This window comes from Corvus moneduloides, chromosome 7 (genome assembly GCF_009650955.1).
Source record: "Corvus moneduloides isolate bCorMon1 chromosome 7, bCorMon1.pri, whole genome shotgun sequence".
NCBI lineage: Eukaryota > Metazoa > Chordata > Aves > Passeriformes > Corvidae > Corvus > Corvus moneduloides.
Genome location: NC_045482.1, coordinates 23,674,882 through 23,693,904, shown reverse-complemented (window position 1 = coordinate 23,693,904; position 19,023 = coordinate 23,674,882). Strand labels below are relative to the sequence as shown.

General features: G+C 55.4%; 1 protein-coding gene across 3 annotated transcripts in view; it reads right to left on the bottom strand.

Annotated features, from left to right (window-relative positions):
* Nucleotides 1-19,023, bottom strand: part of NHEJ1 (non-homologous end joining factor 1) — a 43,308-nt gene that overhangs the window by 22,042 nt on the left and 2,243 nt on the right. For all 3 annotated transcript variants that reach the window (XM_032115406.1, XM_032115408.1, XM_032115407.1), the window contains exons 4-5: nt 16,470-16,608; nt 14,940-14,998 (exon numbers count right to left, since the gene is read on the bottom strand). In XM_032115406.1, coding sequence (XP_031971297.1) covers nt 14,940-14,998; nt 16,470-16,608 — 198 coding nt within the window. The remainder of the gene's footprint in view (nt 1-14,939; nt 14,999-16,469; nt 16,609-19,023) is intronic.

The window sequence follows — 19,023 nt, the reverse complement described above, 5'->3', positions numbered from 1 at the left end:
CACGGCCACGCAAGTGAAAAACATGCAGGAGCCACACTGTCTAGGGATGCTACGTGACTATGGATGAGGCAGAGTGGGCTCATGAATATTAATGTCCATTGTGGCTTTCAAGAACGTCAACCCAGCACAAAGACGTAATATTACTCCTGGCCATGCAACCGCAGCTATATCCTCATGTCAACCAGGTGGCAGAGTGAGGGTGGGATGCCCATCCTCTGTCCATGTTCGCAGTCTCTGTGCTCCAGCTCTGCAGCTGGCCAGAGGAGTGGGGAGAGAGCCCTGCTTTCTCTGCAACCCCGAGGTCTCAAAACACAGGGAGCAAGAGCCAGGCAGGCAGGGACCTGACTGCTCTGTGACCGTGGCACCTGCACTATGACAGGCACTTGTAGTCACAGTGTCCCAGGAGCCAGCCAAGGGATGCTGCCTGGGGAGCTGGGCAGTGTGTGGGACTGGCACACCCCGTGGCTAAGGCAAATTGCTCTGTCTGCCTGCTTTGGAAAGCATCACTGATGAAGGTAACAGAGCCAGAGGATGGATTTCCCAGGAATCTGGATGTGCCTGAGCACCCTTCCAGCCATGCCACCAGTAGGCTCCAGGGGAGGGAAGGGCAGGCATGGCCTCAGGGAAGCACAGGGGACAGCAGGCAGGATATGATCACACTTGGGACACACACTTAACTCCTGCCCTTGGGCATGTTGGGACCTGTGGAGCAGCTGCCCTGTGGCTTCCCAAGGATCCCAAGTTAGAGAGCTACCCGGCTGGAACTTGAGGAGCCACACTGATGGCCATGGGAATGTAGGGATGCTCCCACACGCCTGTCCTTCCTCTCTCTTCCTCAACATCCATTGGTATCTCCTTCCAGCAGCCACAGCTCCCAGGGCCACAGAACACATATCAGCCGAGCACTGCTGCCAGCAGGGACACCCCTGGGAAGGGTTTTAGGGGTGTAAGCCTTTTAGCTTGGCAGAGCCTTGCGATGGAGGATTCTGCAGGCCACCTGCATCTCCTTGGTGAGCACAGCAGTCCCTGGGCATGGCTCCTGTGCTCGGCCAGTGCAGTGCAAGGTCACACCCAGGCCTGTGAACCCGGGCAGGCACAGGGGGAACCTTCTAGTCACACAATTACTATATTATGTAGCACTAATAAAAAAAAAAAAAAAAAAAAAAAAAGGGGGGAGAAAGGGCTTGAAGTTTTCTTAATGCCACATAGTAAAGTATTTATAGAAAGCCAGGCGTGAATGGGCCGCTTACAGGCCACACTCCTCCTCGGCGTCAGGATCTCCAGGAATTATTCTGTGCAGTCACATTGTTGTATTCACCCAGAGATTGAGTTTAATTACAGACACGCGGGCAAACAGGCTGTCAGTGTTCCAGCCTCACTGGGGAAAGGGCAACTGAGCTCCCTTTAATGAACGTATTTTAAAAAGACCCAAGGTTGAAATAGAGAGGGAGGGAAGGGGGCTCGCAGAGGCAGCGCTGGGGCAATAGGGATGAGAGAAGGGGCCATGGGGAGATGCGGGGTACCAGGGGAGCTACTGGGGCTCTCTGCATTGGGGAATGGGGCTGGGATGCTGGGGAGAGGTTGGGAACAGTTGGACATTGGGTGTATGGGACACACAGAGCTGGAGGCACGTGGCCCAGATGTGGCCAGAGCAGCTCGCGAGATGCAGGGCCCCAAGCATCCACTGCACACAGGATGCAGATCCCCTTGGAGACCCAGAGGAACTTCCCAAAGAAAATGGGGGGAGTGGGGAAGACTCCCAACTTATTACAGAGCAGCGTATAAACAGAACAAATAAATATAGAGCTACTTTATTACAAGGCTGGCCAACTCTGGTGGCTGGCTGATTACAGGGCAGGCTGCTCCAGAGCTATGCAAACCCAGACCTCAATAAAGGCCAGATTGGAGCTGCCTTTCACTCATTGACAACTTTGGCATGCTCCTGCCATGCTGCTCAGCCCCAGCATGCTGCTGGCTGCCCCCAAACCCCAGCACGAGGCAAAGGGGTAAATAAAAGCTTAAACAAGTAGTGAGTAAGCGATGAGCAGGGGCAGGCACATCAGCAGCCTTGCACACAGGCACTAAAAATACAGTTTATTTTCCTAAGGAGGCAGCAACTTCCAAAACTGGAGATTTGAACAAAAAAATAAAAGCAAAGAATAAAATGCCATAAGAATTATAGATCCATGGGGGGGTGGGGGAAAGACCCAAGAACAAGGAAAGAAAAACACAGTGATGAGTAAGATACATACATGACGTATGTAAATACACCGAGACGGAAATGCATAAGCCTCCTGCACACAGAGGCACACGCAAGCACATGCAGAGGCACACGTGCGGGGGATGGCTCCCAGCTCCCCATGAGGATGGAGCCAGCCCATGCCCTCTCCTCTCCTCTCCTCTCCTCTCCTCTCCTCTCCTCTCCTCTCCTCTCCTCTCCTCTCCTCTCCTCTCCTCTCCTCTCCTCTCCTCTCCTCTCCCGAGGGCCGAAGGCATTAACCTCTGCACACACACACAGACATCTTCCCAGGGCTTAGGCTGAAAGGGCACTTTGTCTCTTGGTCCACAGTGCTCTCTACACCTGGGCTCCCAAGCCGCCACCAGTGAGGTGGTGGCTGCTGTCCCCAGGGACTCCTGCGACCACCTTGGTGCTGAATCCCTGGCGCCTGGCACAAGCCACGGACCCCGCAGTGGGGTGGAGGGTCAGGAGCTTCCTGGCCAGCAGCCGAGGCAGCCCCATGCCCGGGCAGCTGGCCAGCGCACCAGACCCCAGTGTGCCCACAGGAGATGAGGGAGGGATGGAGACCGGCACGTCTGTGGGGCTGCAGGCTAGGAGGCTTTAAAGGAGTTGATTTAGTATTGTCCTACCTGCCCTGAAATGGGTACTTGAGCAAGGGATGGAGGTTGCTTCGGGTCATCGTGCTGAACAGAGCCATTATAGCACAGGGCAGGAGAAAGGGGCTGCTTTGGGATGAGTTGGCTCCCCTGGGCACAGCTGGGTGAGACTGCTGTGGTCCCGCACATGCCCCACACACAGCTCTGCCAAGGAGATGCTGCCCCAAACATGTCCCCACAGTGATAGATGAACACCACTGTGACCACCAGTCCCATCAAAGCCCCTAGGGCACCTTGGCATCACTGCACCCTCCCCAAGGCAAGAGCGTGGGAGAAGGGGCAAAGCTGGAAGGGCAAGCAGACAGCTGGATAGCCTTCCTTGGCAATGTGCAAGGGTCCTTTCCCTGAAGGCATCACTGTATGCCCCAAGGGATCCCTGCCACCCCCAGCCCTGCACACTGCCCACCCTGCTCCACAGCAAAGCCTGGCCACGGCGCTCTCAGGGAATTTGCATGGCACAAAGCAAAATATAGCAGAGTCCCAAATCTCCTTCCACACCACACATGGGATGGCAGCATCCAGGCCATGCCAAGGCACCTGCTGTCTCTGCATTTCCTCTGCCCTCACCATCCATCATCACTTTCAGGGGCAGATCTCCTCCCGGGCACATGGCAGACGGTGAGCCTGGGGCCAGCCAGGGCCATCACGGCAGCCCCCACCACTGTCCCCCCCAGCCCGGGGAGCGGAAAACGGATCTCTGCAAAGGGCAGCTCATGCGGAAGCTGTTCGCATCCCGTAGTGCAGGCTTGACGGGTGAGGAGCAGGGCAGCTCCCAGGTCGCCAGGTTATCGGATGATAACAAGCCAGCACAGCCCGAGCACGCGACTTCCAGCAATGCAAGGCTGTTTCCTTTGTTTTGGGAAAACAAGAGGGGAACGAGACCTTTTCTGGCACGTTCTTGCCCACCCTAAAGCTGTCCCCCACTTGCACTAGTTCAGACAGGAGCCATACCCTCTGCCCGCTCCTGGCAGGAGGAGGTGGCCAGAGCCACCCCTCGCCCTTTTCGCCTTTCCCACCTCTGTGAGGAGCAGGGCTGGAGCCAGTGACTTTCCAAGCAGGGACAGACGGCTGCTCCTTGCATCCCCCACACCCTGGTAGGGATCTTGGCTGCCTGGCTATGCCGTGAGCTTGCAGCCCCACCAGAGATCCCCTGGTCTTGCCTGCACAAGCTGAACTCCAAAGCAGCTTCAGAGGGTGAGGCTAAGTATCAAGGGGGTCAAGACACCCATGCTTTAGGCTGCAGGGACCCTACTACACTGGGGTTAGCTCAATGCCTCCCCATCCCCAAATGCAGGGCTGAGCCCTGTATTGGGGCAGGAGAGCAGCACAGGGGTTTTGGGCAGCCATTCCCACCTTCCCCTATATCCCATGGCACCCCCTGCTCTCCAGAGAGCTGTGGGTTTGATGGGGGTGTGGGAGACCTCCTCCCCACCCCTTCCCCAGCAGAGGAGGAGGAGGAAACATAATAAGAAAAATAAAATTTATAAGCGAGGCAGTAATTACAGTGTGGCTACAAAAGGCTGCCTCCTCAGGGCCATCATTATGTGGCTAAATTTAACGCCCTGTGTGGCTGCTCCGGGGCGGGGGGGAAGCCGTGTCCTGGGGCTCTGAGCATCCACACAGACGCCGGCTCCTGCTACCTTCCCTCCGTGCCGGCCAGGGCAGCACAGCTGAATGGCAGCCAAGAAAGCCATAAAGCGGGTCAGAATTTTTTTAATAGTCTATTTACCAAGATGCTGTTTTTACTGCCGAGGTTTCTCTCGTTTTATCTCTGGCTTTCCCCCCCCCCTCCCCGCTCTCTCTTCCCCTGACTCCTGAACAGACTGGGCTGTATTTTCTGTTTTAGGTTCCTCTCTCTCACTTGCTCTAAATACTATTTTCAGAACTCTAATTTTTTACGGTTTTTCCCTTTTTTTACCACTTTTTTTTTTTTTTTTTTTTTTTTTTTTTTTTTTTTTTTTTGGTAAATATTTGCCATGACTAAGCCAGGACACATCCCGTTTAAAAGGTTCCCATCCCACAAAACATCAGCCCTTTAATGACATGAATCTCATTAGCTCTCCCCATGAAAAGAGGTATAGAAAGGGAGCATCACTCAGCCCCTCTGAGTTCCTGTATCTGCACGGACATATATTTAGCTGTGTGTACTGTACAGTCACAGGAGGGGACAGTCTGGGCACACGCACACCACCTCATTCAGCCAGAGGGACCCAGAGTGGGAGCCCCTGGGACCAGTGGGTTTTGGGATATCTGTCTGCCTGAGATAGGGTTGGGAAGGGCTCTAGGCCCAGTGGAGCCAGGGCTGGACTGCAAGAGCAGGCAGCCGGGCACAGAGGCGCCTCAGAGTCCCTCCAAGCTGGAATTTGGGATTCTCTGAAGGGCCTTCTCCAGTGATGGGGAGCAAGTTGTGTAAAGCCCTTGCAAAGAGCAGTCCTGCCAGAGGAGCCCAGCCACTGCCCTCTCCAGGCCCTTAGTCCCACCTGTTGGGTTTGGAACTGGATAGCAGATGTTGGCTATGTACTTGGAGATTGATTCAGAAGAACCAGCACAAGATCCCAGGAAAGGTACTGGGTCCAAATGCCCAGAGAGGTTTCCTGACTGAGGTGAGAGTCTCTCTGACCAAGTAGTCTCTGCATCAAGCACAGCATCCCTGGGGAGCAAGCAGAGTCCCCCCAAGGGCTCAGGCTATTTCAGCCTTCCTCCCAGCTGAGAAGGGCTCTGTCTCTCTCCATCCATAACAGCATCTTCTGCTGGGGAACCAATCCATCCGCAGTCCCATGCTGGGCGTGGTCATTCCAACTTCAGTATGGTGTTCACTTCTCCAGTATAGCTATCCTTTCCTTGGTGTAGTCTTTCCTTCCTCAGCATGGCCATCCCTTCTTTGGCACTGCCATCCCTTCTTCTGCACAGTCATCCATCCGTCAGGATGGTCAGTATTTCCTCTTGATTCACCCACTGTCTGATACCAGAGGGAGAAATCCCAGGAGATGCCACAGGCTTGCCCAGATCTCGCACACTGAGATCTCATTCACAGAGCCTGAAGAACACAGGAGGAGAAGTCTACAGAAAAGAATTTACTCTCTCTTTCCCCGATCCTCTCTGCATCTTCCCTCTTATTTCCAGTCCAAGCAGGATACAGTGCTATTTCTCGGCACCCTACCATTTTGGCATCAGGTGAGCATGTTAGCATGACCTCCTTGTTGTCCTCTAGAGCTGTTCCCAGCAAACCAGCTGTGAAAAATCTGCAAAGATACTGCTGAGTCCACAGCATGGGGCATGGCTGTACTCACTGCATTCACTCACTGCTCCTCCACATTTTGGGGAGAAAGAGAAATAACCCCGAAAAGAGCTGCGGACAGGCAGTGCTGTGCAGAGACCAGTGGTGCTGCAGGCATTGCACTGACTGAGCAACACAGGCTTCCAACCCATAAATAAACCTGGGGGGATTTCACTTCACTTCAAATTGCTTTAAAGGTTTGGTTTCAGCAGCTGAATAGACCCAGCCTTAAACAGTATCATCGGCTCAGGCAGCAGATGCCCGTAGTGGAAAGGCAGCACACCCACCCTGGCTGTTTCCACTCTCCCTGGTGTAGGACCCTCTCCCCCAACGGCAATGCGGATACATTTCCAAGTGTTTCCACAACCCAGAGAGTGAGACATGACTAGGAGAGACTCACACCTCCCCAAGTGCATGGCTCCCAGAGCTGGGGCTTTCTGCAGCTGTGCCGGAGCCCATGTGCGGGCAGGGCTCCATGTGCTCATGCTGCACTGAGCCAGGTTCCCCGCTGGCCCCCAGCAGCCAACATTAATTCATTAACAGTCCCATTAACACCCAGCTGTGGTTTCCCCCCGAAACTCAGGCAGGGACCCGCTCCCCTGTGACAGCTGCTGACAGACCAAGTTTCCACCTTCAGCCCTTCTGGAGTTCTGTATAAAAATAAGCAGGGCTTTTTTTCAAGAGGAAAACTATATTTCCCCTATCCACACGCCCGCGCACACGTGCAGGACTCACAGCAGGAATTTGCTCCAATTTCCCCCACCCACAAACATACCGCCTTTGGCCAGAGACCAAACATGGGCATTTTCAGACCAAGATATCAGGTTTTTCAGCATCCAGAAGAAAAGAAGCCACCGTGATCCTGAGCTGGGCTAAATAGGGCACCAGCTCCCTGGCCAAAGGGTGCTGGGAGACCCAGTGGTTCTCCCACCAGGGCCTCATCCAGGACCCACAGCAAGGCAGCTGCCAGCACCGCCAGAAGAATTGCCCTCCTGGCATGGCCAAGCATCCTGTTTGGGATCTGGTACCAAATTTATATTTTCCCCATTTCATTGTCATTCCCAGACAGGCATGAGCACCAGATGCTGCAGAATCCCAAGGAGATGCCCAGCCTAGCACCTGCTTGGGACCTGTTACCCAGCATTTATTTTCTCCTTTCCCACATGATCTTTCCTCAAGAGCTGTGAGCACTAGATGATGTTCAGGAGACAACCCCTGACACTCCAGAAGCCCTGGGCCAACCCATGCCACAGAGGGGTCAATGTCCTTGCTTTACATCATCTGGCTCTACATCAGGCTCTGCAGCCTGTATTAGCAGCACAGGAGTTGGTTCTCTGGGGCTCTCACTGAGAAACTGGAGGCTAGGAAGCAGAGACCTCAATCAAATGTAGGCACCACAGGATCAGAGCACTGCTTGGGGCTTGGTGGGTGTGCTACTTTGGGCACCAACAGGGTGGCTTCAGGTCCCTGGAGAGGCCAAAGCAAGTGCCAGCTATCTTCTAAGATGCATGGTCACTAGCAGAGCACCCTGCATCCCTTTGATCGAGAAGTGTTTGCCTCGCTGAGAACCCTTGAACCTACTCCTTCCTTTAAATAGCAAAGCTCACAAACGCCCTATACGGCTCCACGTCTATACGTTGTCTATGTATTTGTGTACACACATGCACACAACACACAGAGATTTATTCGTGTTTTCAGAGCGGTTCAGGATACATTCCAGGACGAAATTCCAGCCGGTGCTGGAGCCAAGAACATCAGTGGCCCCGGCATTTGCTGCCCCCTTTGCCTGTGCACACACTAAATTCGGAAAGGGAAAGGTATAAATAGAGAGAGAAATACATGAATGGCCCTGTTTCCTTACACAGATACCTAGGGTGCGAAGGTCTGAGCAGAGTGGGAGCAGGCAGACTCAGGAATCCAGTGGCTGTACCCCCTGGGGTGCAGAGCAACCCGTTCCCAGGTGCTGCTGTCTGCCCAGACGTCTCAGCTGTTCAGTGTCACCTCTGCATGGGCTGGCACAACTGGAAGAGGCTATGGGGCTTTGGCGCATGCGATAGGGAGGGATCAGCTTTCAGAAACACCAATAAAAGCTGCCAGTGGATGCCACTGGAGAAGGGATGCAGCTGTGGGTATGGAGGAAGCTAGTGAAGGGCTCAAGACACACAGGAACATGGTAAAAAATCCTGACAGCCCATTTCGAGCACAGAAGGGGTGCTGGGTGCTTGGAGGGCAGCACCAGGGGTGCAGGCAGCACTGCTCCTCTGCCCCTGGAGACAGTGCGGATGGCAACACCCCAGTCCAAATCCTATCAGCTCTGGACAGAGATGCTGACACAGAGCAATGCCTTTAGTGCCCCATCAAAGTCTACCCTGTTTTCCTCCAAAAGGTCCTTTGCTTCCAGGAGCTGCTGCCACATCCTGAGCTGAAGGGCTGGGACAGGTGGCTGCAAGGCACAGTGGTGAGGGGCAGACCATACCCTACACCTCCTCCCCTGCTAACCATCCCTGCATGCTCCCTTTGCCCTCCTCTAACCCAAACACAGCCATAGAGCCCAGCCTGGTGGGGCTGGGACCCCAGACACCTCTGCACTCCCTGCTGCCCCTCGCACTCTCCCCAGGGCTGGGCAGCTGCCTGCAGCCGCAGGGCCGATAATGGCCAAGATGTGGGAGCAGGGCCAGGGGTGGTGGCAGGGGGATTGCTGCTCTGCTTTCAGGAGGGGGAAGGGGCTCTCCCCCTTCAATGCTCCCATTTGAGCTGAGGCCTGGCACTGGCTCAAACCACCGCCTGCTGACACGAGATCAATCATCCCCCAAGCCGAGCTGTTCCTCAGCAGCACTGCGCAGCCAGTGCCCATGCACAGACTGGGGCCTCTCCCGCAGGAGCAGCATCTGGCCCCTTCTGCCAGAAGGTCTGTGATTCCCCTCTTCAAGCCTGCAGTGCATGGCATGGCATGGCACAACCTGGCACATCACAGCAGAGCACGGCACAGCTTTGCATGGTATGGCACAGCATGGCACGGCATGGAGAGGATGAGGAGCACCCCGACTGCAAAGGAGGGTTCCCTGCACACGCCAGACCACATATGTCAGACAAGGGCTGTACAGTACCCCAGGGAGGGTGGCTGTGATGGTGCTTGTCCATCCCTCCATCCCCAAACAAACTACCAGGTGATGCTGGGCTGAAGTGGGCTGGGACCAAGCAGAGAGCTGCCTGTACCTGGTTCAGGTGCCACCCACTCTCTACAGTGGCACAGGGGATTGGGCTGTGAAACCCCCACATCCCCTGAAGGAGCATACCCTCAGGGCTCCTGGGACAGCCCCCACATCCCTGGTAGAGGCAAGGGGCTGGAGCAATCACAGCCAGCCTAGCCCTGGTCCAGCAGCTGGGGACTCATTGCTTGCCCGTGGTCTGGGCACTTTCAGGCAGACTGCTGCTCTGGGCTGCCTGTGCCAAGTCTGGTTTTAGCAGCATGTAGCTCCATTGACTCACTGCTTGTGCAAGCGGCCTGTGGCTGCTGGTGGCATCCCCAAAAGTGCATCCTGGCTGGGTGCCCCTCACCTGATGGGGCCTCAGCAAATAAATAAATAACACCGCAGCACTAACCGCAATGCGCCTCCGTGGCAAACACCGGTGCAGGGGGCTGGTGCACAGGCGGTGGTCAGTACCCACACAGTGATGACCGCCAGTGCATCTCCCCAAGTGCACCACTGTGGGCACAAAGTGCTAGCCCCTGTCCCCCATCCCGCTTCAGCCAGCAGATGTGGCACTCTGCCCCTTGTTCCATCAGTGCCAGTATGTACACTCCTAAGTCTTGTTCTCACGCTCCTGCTCTGGTACATGTGCTCACACTGAGCACAAGCAGCCCTCGCCCCACTCCTGCTTGCAGCAGTGTGCAGCTCCTTGAGTACACGTGTGTGCAGGGCAGTGTGTGTCCAGCTCTGCTCAGCAGCCATGGCCCGCTGCATTTCCAGTGTGGGACTCAGACCCCAGGGCAGCGATGGGATGATGTGACCAAAGCTTGCTCAGGAATGAAGCAAAGACCCTCCAGATGGCCCCAATCCAGAATAAGACACCAGCACCCATGGGGCTCACAGGGCAAGCACAGCATAAATGCTTGGCAGCACACAAGAGCTTGCTCTACTCATCTGAGCTGCCCCACGAGCCAGCCCCATGCTGCCACCTCTGCCCTGAGACAACCTGCTCAGGGCTGTGCAACTTTTGCACCTCTCAGCCCTGTTAACAACAGCACTGTGGTCACCAGCTCCTTCCCCAGCCCCATGCCAAGGGACCCTAGCCCAGCTGAGCACCCACAGCAGGTTCTCCCTGAGCCGTGCAACCCGTGTGCGAGCATTCCATGTTGCACACACACCACCAGCCCCGCTCTGGCCCAGTTGCAGCTGCAAAGTCGCATCTACCTTGCGCTAATTAAAAACATCCCTCATTTGAAGCAGCCAAAGGGCTGCTTCCTCTCCACTGCACTAAGCTGGCGTGGGTTTGAGGGATGCTGTCCCCACCCTGCAAAATACGCAGGCCACCACCGCCTTCGTCCTCAGCCAGACCGTGGCCACTCCGCTACCCAGGGCTTATTTTTAGTTCCTGTTAAAAAGGAGAGGCAGGGTGCTGGAGGCAGGCAGTGTGCAGCCAGGTACCCAGCTGGACCCCGGCGTGGCAATGGCCTGTGGCTCCAGAGTGCGTCCTGGCCATCCTCCACCTGCCCCGCTGGCCTGTGTCCCCACACGGGACGGGGACGGGTGCCTGGCCCTGGTCCCAGCCCCGGTGGGAAACAATAAGAGGGATGCTGACCCCCGGGCGCCCTGACGTCAGCCAGCACCGCTGCCGGCACCACCGCCAGCCCTGGCCCCGGGGCTCCCACTCGCCCTCGGCTGGGGCCGCACTGGAAGCTGCCTGTTTGTTTATCTTCCTCTCCAGCGTTGCTTGTTTTGATGGTACATCCTCCTCCTCCTCGCCGGGCCCCGGGGTCGAGCCGTGAACCCGCCGCGTCCTGTTTGCCGAGGTCCCGCGCTCCGCTTGCGGAGGTGCGGAGCAGCCGCCCCCGCGCGCCAGCCACAGCAGATAAAAATACACAGGGCAGAGCATCCTGGGGCGCGGGGGCTATATTTGCACTGATGGCATCCGTGAGCTTGTCCTCGATGTACCTGTCCCTGCCCTCCTCAGAGCAGGGGGCACAGCGCTGCAGGAACCTGCTCGCCCTTCCCGCTCAAAGTCAGACCGCAGACTCTGGCATAAGCTGTGTCATGAAATGCTGACCATAGCCAAGCTGGGGAAGGCTCTCAAAGCCCATGGGTGGGCACCCCACCCTGCCCTGTGGGGTCATTTCTGTAATCCAAAGGGATGCCTGGGGACAAAATATCCCCAGCCTGCTGGGTCCTAGACTGTTGGGAACAGTGCTGGGGCAGCTCTGAAACACTGAGCCCTCTCCAGCCGCCTGCTCCTTCCCCTCGTGGCGTGAACCCCTGGCCTTGCCAATAAAAGCCACCGGTTTTGCCTCAGCTTATGCACAGCCACTGCTCTCCTTCCAGCTCTGCTCAAGCCCAGGCAGCTGCTCAGCAGTGAACCCTTGCCAAAAACTGTGTGTGTGAAAGCATCATTTCCTAAACGTATAAATATTACCAGGGCTTTGCTGGAAAACTCCCCATGGTTAGTTAAAATGCCCTGAACAGCCAAGTGCACACAAGCCCAGAGAAAGGGCATGTCTAAGCTGAGAGGCTGTGCAGCTCTGCCCTGGGGGACTGACAGGTCCTTTCCTCTCCATGTGGGATATGGCAAAGGTCTGGGAAGTAAGCAAAGCTGTGGAGCATTTGCCTGCGTCCAGCCCTGTACCACATCATCACAATCCCTTTCCAGCCAAGAGGTGCTTCCCACTACCAAACATCCACAACCTCTAGCCCCATTTTGCAGATGGAGGTACTGGAAGGACCAATACATCTCTCTCCTTGACCTCCTGCCCACTGATATTCAACCACGCACATCCCAAGACCAAACCCAGCAACTTGGTTTTCTTCCAGGCGGGCTCCCAGCCCACTTTTGGAGACATTAAGAGATGGAGGATCAACCACTGCCCTTGGGAGCATGCCCCAGTCACTTGCGGGAGCAAACCCAAGTGCCTCCATTCTAACTTGAAATTGCCTGGCTCTCTCTCCCAGTGCCTGGCTTGTGCTCCACTGTTCTCTGCAAGATTAAAGAGAGAGCTTCACTAACCAGCATTTTCTCCTTGTAAAGACCCTCACACACTGTAATCAAGGAGCCTCTCAATTTTCTCCCTGATAAGCTAGACAGAGCTCTTCCCTTCCAAGTCCCTCAATGCTGGGCTCTCTCCCCAGCTCTCAATCCATTCCTGTGACTCTGTGCTGATTGTCCGGCATCTTTTTGAAAACCTAGACATGGGAGTGCTTGCAGCATTCCCAGCTCCCTGCAGCATGTCCTGAAGGACCCCAGCTCCTTGTGCTGCTCCTTTTAGGAGCTGATAAACAGAGTATTAAATTTTTTGGGGGCTCTGAAATAACTGCACAGAGACAATAAGGCCATCCAGACCCCCTTTCTGCCACAAGATGAGAGGACAGACTGGGGCGAAGAGCCAGTTTTGGTGGTAAAGAGCTGAAAAGCTGTGTTTGGTGTTCCTCACTAACACAAGACCTAGAAGGCATCAGGAGGAACAATGGGGTACCACACTCAAACCAAAGGTAGCAGCTGTTTGCATCTCACAGCTCATTGCTGCAGGAGGGCATCATCAGCGGGTTTATAAAGAATGGGATGAATGCAGAGAGGACAGACACCCTCCCAGCAGACCAAACGCACAACTGTATCCTTCCACCAGCCTCTCCCCTGAAGCCAGTGCTCAGACCTGGCTACCAGAGGATGCAGAGGGGCAGCATCTCCCAGAGCCTTCCATTCCCTACCCAACACTCCGGCTCCAAGACACGGATCCTGGACTGTTCTCGGTCCACACAGCACCAATTGCCATCCCATCTTTTCAGTCTCTGCCAGATGTGCTCCACACCAGCTGCTTTTGCCAGGCTCTGTGCAGAGCTGCCTCACTCCCCCTCCTGCCCACTCTGCACCTTCCCCCATGCCCCACACCCTACCAGCTCTTGAAGGACTCTGAATTTCAAGCCCGATGTTCATCTTTAGCAGATGTTGTTCAGATGACTCTTGGACAAAGACACTTCATCATCCCCTTATCCTGGCACATCTGCCTGCACCCTTCCAGCGACAGCACCGAAACCTTTACCAACTGCTTCTACCATGTCTGGTCCAGTATCAATCATTTCACCACCTCTGTCTACTAATCAGCTTATCCTATTGCTAGGAGCTTGGGGTTTTCTCCTACTGCACTAAATAAAAGCCTTTCCTTCTGTTCTTCACCATGATTTTTCCCTGATGTCTTTAGCTTCTGTTACCCATTTTCTACAGTTCATAATTTCTAATTTATATTGATTGCTATCTACTCCCGCTCTCCCATTTGTTATAAACTGCTCTTTTATTTCTAATTGCTGCCTTCACTTTGCCACTGAACCAGAACGGGCTCTGGGCCAGCGCTGCCCTCTTTCTTGATCGTGGAATTGTGGCTTTTTGTGGCTTCTGAAATTCTTCTGAAAGAGCTCACCATTTTCATTCACATTTTTCTATCTAAATGTTTCCTCTGAGCTGATTTCACTCATAATTTTCCCCCTGCTTTGGGAAATTAGCTCTTTCAAGGCATGAAGGATATAAATTACTGCTTAGGAATGTCTTTTCTTTGCCCAGGGTGAATGTAATCTGGTCATGATCACTGGTCCCTAGGCAACCTCCAAGTTGCAATCCAGCAGTGAATTCATCTCTATCCTTCATAACCCAGGGGAAATGAAAGTTGCCTGCACTGGATGCAATATCTCATGTATAAAAGAGGGATCATCTCTAATTTTTAGAAACTCTGCAGATCATCTATTGTTGGCTGCACAACATCAGCTCATCTCATAAAGCGACATTCTCCCAAAGCCCATGTGGTACCACTGACACCCTGGCTGACTCCCTGGTCCCCAGCAGGTACCACTGCTCCCCACTGCTGTGCCTTCACAGCAAGCACAGGAACACTCAGAAGCATCCCAAGTCTTTTTGCACCAATGGGCATCGAGCATTTCTGACCTTGGCACATCAGTCTGAATCATGTTAGTCCTTCTGTGATGATCTCCAGTAATGCAAAAGGATCAAAGACTCTCTCCTTCCAGTTCCAGTTTCTCCAAAGAACATGTCTGATTTTAGAGCTGAGTGTGCCAAGGGGACAATGGTAGGCAGAGCATGGATAACATGCTGAAAAGCTCTTGTCCCCACAATGCATCACTGCAAAGTTGCCTCTAAAAGAAAAGATTAACTAAAAGGAGATGGCTTCTCCTCATTCACCTGATCCCTGCCTGCCATCAGCAGCGATGTTTAGGTCCAGAGCAAGTGTGGGAGGCAGGTGAATATGCCCCAGTGATGGCACACTCCTGTGGAGCAGCCAGCCTGGCTCGCACCTCTGGCAGCTCCCAGCAACCAGGTAGTTCCCATCCGGCCATGTCAGGCACGTTCCCAGCTCTGCTGGCCGTAGAGATGAGGGGCAAGGACGCAAAGAGAGCCATGGGAGAGCTAGAGGGCATAACCCCTCTTTAGGCAAGTCCAGCTATCCCCATCAGTGCTCCCATTCAGCCTGGCACACCTCACACTGCAGCTGCTGATGACAGCTCCCAACCACCCCTCTGCCAAAGGACAGAGGACTTGCACTAGCCCTTACCTTAGCCATTAAGTTCTGCTGAAATGTCTCCTCCTGGAAGGGCTCTGTCCGCAGGCGGTCTGCAAAGTAGAGAGGGATCAGCCCGAGCAGGTTTGGTCAGACCTCCCACCCCATCTTCCCCTTTCTCTGTCCATGGGGTGAGGGAAAAAGCTCCAGCACGCTCATCCCAAAATCATCAGGAAAGACCAGCAGGCCTCTTGGGCTAGGGACACATCACCTGGTTAGCAGAAGATGCAAGGACCACAGGGAAGCTGGAAAAACATGATTGAGCCTGATGATGCACAGAGCAGCCAGGCAGGCCCAAGTGTCCATCCACACTTGTCCCAGCACTCCCACACTGAGGAGCAGGGAATGGTGGCAGGACATGCTCAACACCATTCCCAGATCTTACAGCTGGAATGAGCTGTCTGAGTCTGTGGGACAGGGCACTGCTTGTCTAGCTGCTCTTCTGAAGGGGAGAGCCAGCCTGTGTCCTCCTCTTTTGGGACAGGGACAAACCTCTGTTATATTCTGCTCTGCACCTTGTCCAAAACACAAGTTTTTCCACCTTGTTGCTAAGATGTGGTCTGGAGAAGCACCTGGCTGGATTCGCTCAGCCACTAGGGTGCAATGTGCGTTTCTTCCCAGCTTTCTGCCCTGCACCAGGCAAGGGACAAGAGAGGCCAGCTGCTTACCAGCATCAGTCCCTGGACTCAAGCCAGGCTGTCCTGGCTGCTCCATGCCCTGCAGAGCTCACACACAGCAGGATAGAGGGACATGCAGCTGGCCAGTGCAGCTCTAGTGTACCTCCAGGGCAGATCCAGGCTCCTGTGGTGGGGCACCTGTCATGGGACAGGGTCTGGACCACAATATCATCCTGGACATGATACACAAGCCAGGGCTGACCCCCACTACTCCCCGCATGCCCAGGGGGCAAGGTTCCCACAGAAGTGCAGGTATCACCTGTGGCAGCAGGACAAAGCATGGCAGTAGCAAGGGATGACCCAAATAACAGCGCCCAGCCAACCTCCACAGGTGGAGGACAAGCCACCTCAAGGTGGCTCCCCCGGCAGGTCCTGACCCATGTCCTGCCCAAGGGGGCTACTGTCTGCCCATCACCCCGATGGCAAAGTGGGCTGGGCGCTGGAGGGGGGCCCATGAGCACGGCTGCACTTTCCATGTTTGGGAGAGCTGGGAGCCCCTGGTTGCTCTCCAGTAACTCAGTGAGCTACTGCACTTGGGAAGGGAGCCTGACACCACTGCAGGGCCAGCCCTTGCTGGCATCCCCGCTGGCTCCTGGGGACCAGCCAGGTGCTCTGAGAGTAGTGGAGAGCCCCTTGGCGTCTCCCCAACTTCTACAGCTATCAGTCAAGGGCTGTTCCTCCCCCAGCTCTCCCCAGAAGCTGCTCCCAGCCTTCTGGCTACCGTTGTGCTGCCGGCTCAGCTAAACATGAAACACAAGCCTGGCTGGGTAACAGCCAGAGGGAGCAGAGCACGCCAGCCCAGTGTTAAGGAGGAAACTTGCTCCCTGCCCCAGGCATCCCTCCTCACCTCTGCTAAGAGTGGCCCCGTTCTCCCTGTAATCTTCAATCTCAGCATCCTTCTGGAGCAGCAGGGAAATCAGCTCTTGCACCTGGCACTGCAGCACCAGGTTCATCTGAATCAGGGGCCGCACGAGGTGACGGAACACCTACAATGGAGGAGGGAGAGTCTAGGAAAGGCCCACAGCTGTCCACAGAGTGGTCAAAGCAGGGCAGCCAGCAATGTCCTAGCAAGAGCTGCAGCCCAGGTCACACAGGGCCCCCCAAAATACCCCACATCTCACCCACATCCAGTGGGAAGTGGTCAAAAGATGTGAGCTGGGAGAAGGCAGGCCAGATGCTGTAGGACACATCCCTCCATCCCAGCCCCATCCTTTCACAGCTGGGGGCTGTAGCAGGGGAGAGCTTAGGTGGGAGAGTCCGATAGAAACAGAGCGCAGGGAATAGGCAATGCTCCACCCACCATTTGGGTGCAACAGACAGCAGAGAGCTGCCCATGTGCCACTCAGACCCTCCCCATGGCTCTGCACACTTTGCGGCATGTTCCTATCAGGAAACAGGCATGGCTGGGTGAAAAACCAGAAAGACCCAAGGTGTCAAACTGTGGCTTGATGAACAGGAGAGACACTCCCAGGGCGGTGAGATCAAAAGCAGAAGAGATCCCAACATGCAGGACTTGTGCATGCTCCCCATTGCAGCCCACCAGTGTCTCCTCTAAGCTTACACCCACACAAGCCCCATGCAGAGCCCTGGCCATGTCCTCTGCCTCAGAGCCCAGATGGGCCACCCTGGCCCAGCAGGCACATGAAGCAGCCCCCCTCCTATCACCTCCTTCAGTCTCCAGAAGGGTATTTGAGATCCCCCAGCCTATCATGCCCCTTGTTTTTGTAGCCAGGCTGAGCCCATGGGCGAGAGGACAGCAAGCCCAGCAGTGTTCCTGAAGCGTTCTCACTCCTATGGCAAGCCCACAGTGGGCTCTGTGCTTTGCTGACCCCCAGACAGGAGCCACAGAGGTGATGGGCATCACCCACTGGAGCACTTGGAGTGCACCACCTGCAGCAGAGATGGGATGGGCCAAGCTAGGTGGGCTCCATGGTCGCCTCAAGCCCCTGGCTGGGGCAGAGTTGGTCCCCATTGCTGCATCCACACCAGTCACGCTCAGAACCCTGGTTGCTTCCCACCTCCATGGTGTTTTGCAGACATCCAGTTCGCATCCAAGATAAAATAAAGGAGCAGCCGGGAACAGAGGCTTTGCACCTCCTCAGCTCAGCCTCTGTGCGTCTTCCCCGAGGAGGGACATCAAGTTCCTGGGGTAAGCCAAGCCAGGACCCCGATTATTTGCTCCCCAGTTCACCCTAGGCGGTGAGAACAACCCCCGCAGCAGCTGGGGAGCCGGGCTCTCCCCCCGCGATGCCGAAGCACAGCCGCTCGGGGGCAGAGGAACCGCGCCCCGCAGCGGGACCCGGCGGGAGCGGGGCGCCGGGGCTGCCGGGCGCTGCCTCCCGCCGGCGGCGGAGCCGCAGGGCCGGCCCGGGGCCGGGGCTCCGCCGGGCGGTTCGCGGGCGCCGGGCGCCCTCTTGTGCGCGCAGGGACGCAGGGCCCGGGGGAGCCCGGCCGCAGCGCTGCCCGCCTGCGGGGGCCCGGCGGAGGGGCTGCCTCCGGATACGCAACGTGCCGGGCAGCCCCGTGAAACAGCAACCCCTTAAATGCCGGGGAGACATTGGCTGCACAACATCACTGATGGGGACCGCTGTAATTCCGCCCGTCATGACAGACCACCGGCAGGTCCTTTGGGGGTACCCGCTGCCCTGTGCCCCGCTTCATGGCTTGCACCTAAAGAGAACAGCATCGCTGTGCTCTACAGGGCACCGGCAGAGCATTACCCCACACCAGACATAGAATTACAGAAAGGTTTGGTTTGGAAGGGACTTTCAAGATAACCCACTAGATGAGGTTGCTCAAAGCCCCATCCAACCTGGTTTTGAACACTTTCAGGAATGCAACATCCACAGCTTCTCTGGGCAACCTGTTCGAGTGCCTCACCACTCTCATAATGAAGAATTTTTTCTAGCAGCTAATCTAAAGGTCTCCTCATTTAGTTAAAAAACAGTTCCCCTTGTCCTATCACTATCTGCCCATGTAAAAAGCTGTTCTCCCTCTTTAAAATAAGCCCTCTTCAAGTACCGGAAGGCTGCAATGAGGTCTCTTCAGAGCCTTCTCTTCTCCATGCCAAACAATCCCATCTCTTGCAATCTGTCTTGGTAGGAGAGGAGCTCCAGCCCTCTTATCATCTTTGTGGCTCTCCTCTGGACCCGCTCTAACATGACAATGTTTTTCTTGTGCCAAGGACCCCAGATTTGGATGGAGAACTCCAGGTGGGCTCTCACGAGGGCATTTCACTCACGTCCCAACAGCAGCATGTGCTGGGCCATCCCTGTGTCACTGCACAGCACAAACCAAGGTGCCAAAGCCTCAGCGGGAAGAAACAGGGACAGCAAACCTTGGGAGAGGCAGAAGGCAGTCAGGCAACCTACAGTCACCCACATGGCTCGAGACTACTCAAA